At 37.3% G+C, this 3892-nt stretch overlaps 1 protein-coding gene across 1 annotated transcript in view; it reads right to left on the bottom strand.

Annotated features, from left to right (window-relative positions):
- The window catches only part of LOC104798924 (flap endonuclease GEN-like 2), a 5116-nt gene extending 2205 nt beyond the window's left edge, over positions 1-2911 (bottom strand). Inside the window, exons 1-11 of the mRNA XM_010521180.1 lie at positions 2794-2911; positions 2524-2681; positions 2016-2077; positions 1777-1904; positions 1473-1524; positions 1307-1379; positions 1139-1212; positions 681-740; positions 424-559; positions 142-277; positions 1-22 (exon numbers count right to left, since the gene is read on the bottom strand). The exon at positions 1-22 is cut by the window's left edge and continues 82 nt beyond it. Coding sequence (XP_010519482.1) covers positions 1-22; positions 142-277; positions 424-559; positions 681-740; positions 1139-1212; positions 1307-1379; positions 1473-1524; positions 1777-1904; positions 2016-2077; positions 2524-2681; positions 2794-2861 — 969 coding nt within the window. The 5' untranslated portion in view covers positions 2862-2911. The remainder of the gene's footprint in view (positions 23-141; positions 278-423; positions 560-680; positions 741-1138; positions 1213-1306; positions 1380-1472; positions 1525-1776; positions 1905-2015; positions 2078-2523; positions 2682-2793) is intronic.
- Positions 2912-3892: the final 981 nt, after the last annotated feature.

Below are 3892 nucleotides of genomic sequence, written 5' to 3'. Positions count from 1 at the left end.
GAAAGAGTGCTCAGCTAGAACCCTACAACAACAATATTCATATGATATTCCAATGTCTTCAACATCCAAAATCTTAAAACAATTTCAACTTTATTCAAGTTAGATGGTTTCTGGGTAACTGAAATGGCAAGAAAGAGTCACCTGTGGACAGCATCAGAGTCAGCTGAGTGGCACTTCGGATTCATGTATGCATCAATGACCTGCAGGATCTGCTTCAAACCTTCATTATTATGGCTAATTCCTGACGCAACAAGTTGGAGTTGCAGTCTTAAAATGCGATTCTATGATAAAATATTTCGTGGGAAACCCCACAAAACAACAAAGACCTGAATAGAAAACAAACATATCAATTGAAAGTCACAAGATTAGTGAGGTTGCTGCTTCAAAAACCATTCGTATTAGTTTCTCCTTCTGATGGGTTTTCCTTTTTGCTGGATATGAGAGGTAAAGCTTTCTTCTTTGCATTTCTGGGTTTTTTCACAAAGGCAAGTCCTTCTGATGCAATCCTTTTAAGGATAAGATTGTCTCCAGTAGATCTGATGATCTCGCAAGCTTTATCCTGTATATAGGAGAAAATTCAAGCATAAGTATTTCGCTGAGCACCTCCAAGTAAGACTCAAAGAAACTAGAATGGTTGAGAAACTGGATAGATTAAAGGTTTGAATAATGAGTCAACAAACCTGACCAAGACCAGGAACTCCCTGAAAGTAGTCACTGCCAAGCAGAAGGGCCAGAGCAATCTAGAGTATCACCGAATAACAAGTTATATAAGACACACGACCATTAGGCAACTGAAATTACAGATAACATCAGAGTAGTTGAGAAACGACGTTTACTGTAGCCAAATACCAATACAAGTAAAGAAATGGAACTTCACTGTCATAAACTTTAAAAACAAAACAAAACATGAAGCTACAATGTTCTGACAGAAACCACACACAGACATACACTAATCAGATGCACAAGCATAAAGTATACTGCCTCAGGTCAAATATCACCAAAGAGCGGTTGTCTGGATTTCAAATTATGAGAGTCCATCAGTTGCAACAATGCATTTAGCAGTCATGCCTCTGCCTCAACACCAGAGATCAAAGTTATGTACATTAACCTAATGAACAAAAGACTTTAGAGTAGTTACCAAGGAGTTTCGTCCAAATCCAAGCCTTTCCTTGATGTCATCCATCTCATAACAAACCACATAACCTCCTTCCCCTAGTCCAGTGACAGATTATTAGGACATATTCTATGCCATTAACAATGCTAACAGGAAAAGTACCTAGAAAGCTAGGGATTTCAATCCTCTTACCCAGACATATTTCTCGGTACACTGTCTTTGCACCAAAAAGGAAAATATCAGAATCAGAGCTAAAACATGAATCCTGTGATCGTCACAAACATCATAATTTATTCTCAAGGCCGATTACGAGACAGTGGATCAGACATGGATTAAGCAACAAGATGACAGTACTTACACACAAGGATTCTAAGTTCAGCAGTGCACATTGTGCCTCACCCTCCTCAACCCTGCATTTAACAGGAAAGCATTAAGCCCCTAGCCTACCAACATATACGGTCAGTCAAATATCAGAATCAGAAACCGTATCATGATATGGCCATTTTCTTATGGAAATCAATCTTCGATTGGCAAACTTGGCATACCTAAAGAGAAACCCTGAACCTTGAATCTAAGTGTCAACCCAAGTATGCTAATGCAATCAAGTTCTTACTTTTTTTTCTTATAATACATGAAGCACTACAAAAGTCTGCCAATGTTACCCGTCTAAACAAGGTATCCCAAGTGCTGATCCAAGAAGTTTTGCCTCTTTTATAATGCATGAGAACTCAGACCCCATATTTCTTTTGAGTGAGGCCTCTTTTTGAGAGTGAACTCCTTCCTGAACAACCTGGCAGAACGGTTAAACGTTAACCAAAAAAAGATTTCCAGAAGTTAAACATTACATGGAATTCCAAAGCAGCATGATGCAGATTTGACAGCTTTTAATGAGATAATCTACCTCATATCTGGAGTTTAACCTACGCCTGTAAGTTGATAATTTGATGCCTGGAATTGATCCATCTATACATACGAAGCACAAAGCCGTAAGTGACAGAAACCAAAACAAAAAAACAAAAGTATAAAAATTGCCAGGAAGAATTCCAATCTTCAAAAATAAAAAAGGTCTTGAAGCATTTAAGTCCACTGAAATTGATAGTTCATGATACTGCTCCATCTGTTCGTTGCAGGTTGATTCTAGATTCATCAATCCACATATCATGATATCAATGCCAAACTTGTTCCGACACAAACAACAAGACCACCCAGCAGAAAACTCAAAAACTAGGGCTAAAAAGCGTTCACCCAAATCGACAACCTATCAATACTTTAAATTAAATCACTTTCTTTTCTCAAACCCATTAATGCCTACCCAGCATCAAGCTCCGTATGTAGCATTCTTAAACTTATACATGGAAAATTCCACAACGACAATGCATTAGAGAAGTTGAATTACTGAACCGAAGTACCTGAGACGAAAATGATGGAGCAATTCAAGGCCATGAGGGCCCTGAGACGGTGAAAAAGACCACGGAGATAAACCCTATCCCTGGAGGCGCAGTAGGATTTGTTGACACAATGCAATTGCACCATCCAACACGAGAGATCAACGCATACTCTTTTGTTTCTACAACAATGCCCAGTGCAGATAACAGAGCAGAAGGGAACATAAAATTTCAGTTTCCCGGAAAATTCGAGGGAAAATACAAGAGAAAGTGAGATGAAAGTCGGAGACTTACTGGAGATGGTGAAGCGGGAGAGTCTTCTTGCAAGGTTCGAGTACATCCCAGAGATTCTTCACACCCATAGCTTTCGCTCCGAAATCGATCGAGGAGGGAGAGAGGGAGATGAAGAGAGGGAAGGTGGGATTTTGAAATTATATATTTATTTCAAATTACTGGCGATAATGTTATATATATAAAAATATTGATATGTATATTAATGTAATTTATGTTTTGATATCAATAATGTATGAATCCAATGGATTATAAACTATGTATAGCCCTTTCATCTCGAGGAAACCAAAGCTGTACAAGCCAAATCTAGTTTTAAAAACCAATAATCTAATCACTTAGAGACCAAACATTGTTCTTCAGCCTGTCCTTTCTTCCCTAAACTAAAGTTTACTCCTCCAATGACCTTGGACCGTTTGCCACAACAAATGTCGCTTGAAGACTTGATTGGCCGTCTCAGAATTGAAGAGGACTTCGGTTCGGTTCGGTTATTTGTTTAATAACCGAACGGTTGAGGAAGTTGAATAACCGTTCGGGTTCGGTTCGATTCGGTTAAACCGAATAACCGCGGTTAACCGAACGGTTATTGAATTTTTTAATATTTTAATTTTTATCCTCATTATTAGTATTATTTTTTTATACTTCACTTTTAACCTTATATATTTCATCCAATAAACCATAAAATGTAATTTTTTTAACTTTTATCCTAATTATTGAAGTTTTTAGATTTTTTTATAATTTTATTTTACATGATTAATCATTTTGTGTATTTATTTAAATAGATGTTTTGAAATTTATGTTGGATTAATAAATTTTTTTTTAAAATATATCATAACCGAACCGAACCGATCTAAAACCGAATCGAATAAACCGAAAAATATAACCGTTTGGTTATAATTTTATTATGTAAAAACCGAACCGAACCGAACCGAACCGAACCGAACCGATTAAATCTATATAACCGTTTGGGTATGATTTTTTTATAACCGAAATAACCGAACCCGAAATAATCGAACCGAAACACGAAATGGCCACCCCTAGCCACAACCTTCTCTTCCGAGGTTTTAGCATTTTCCTCGCTCCCTCGCTTTTAGAAGTCTTGGAG

The sequence above is a fragment of the Tarenaya hassleriana genome, unplaced genomic scaffold (genome assembly GCF_000463585.1).
Source record: "Tarenaya hassleriana unplaced genomic scaffold, ASM46358v1 Cleome6, whole genome shotgun sequence".
Taxonomy (NCBI): Eukaryota; Viridiplantae; Streptophyta; class Magnoliopsida; order Brassicales; family Cleomaceae; genus Tarenaya; species Tarenaya hassleriana.
Note: the sequence above shows the minus strand (reverse complement) of the source record. Positions and strands in the feature narration are given on the sequence as shown.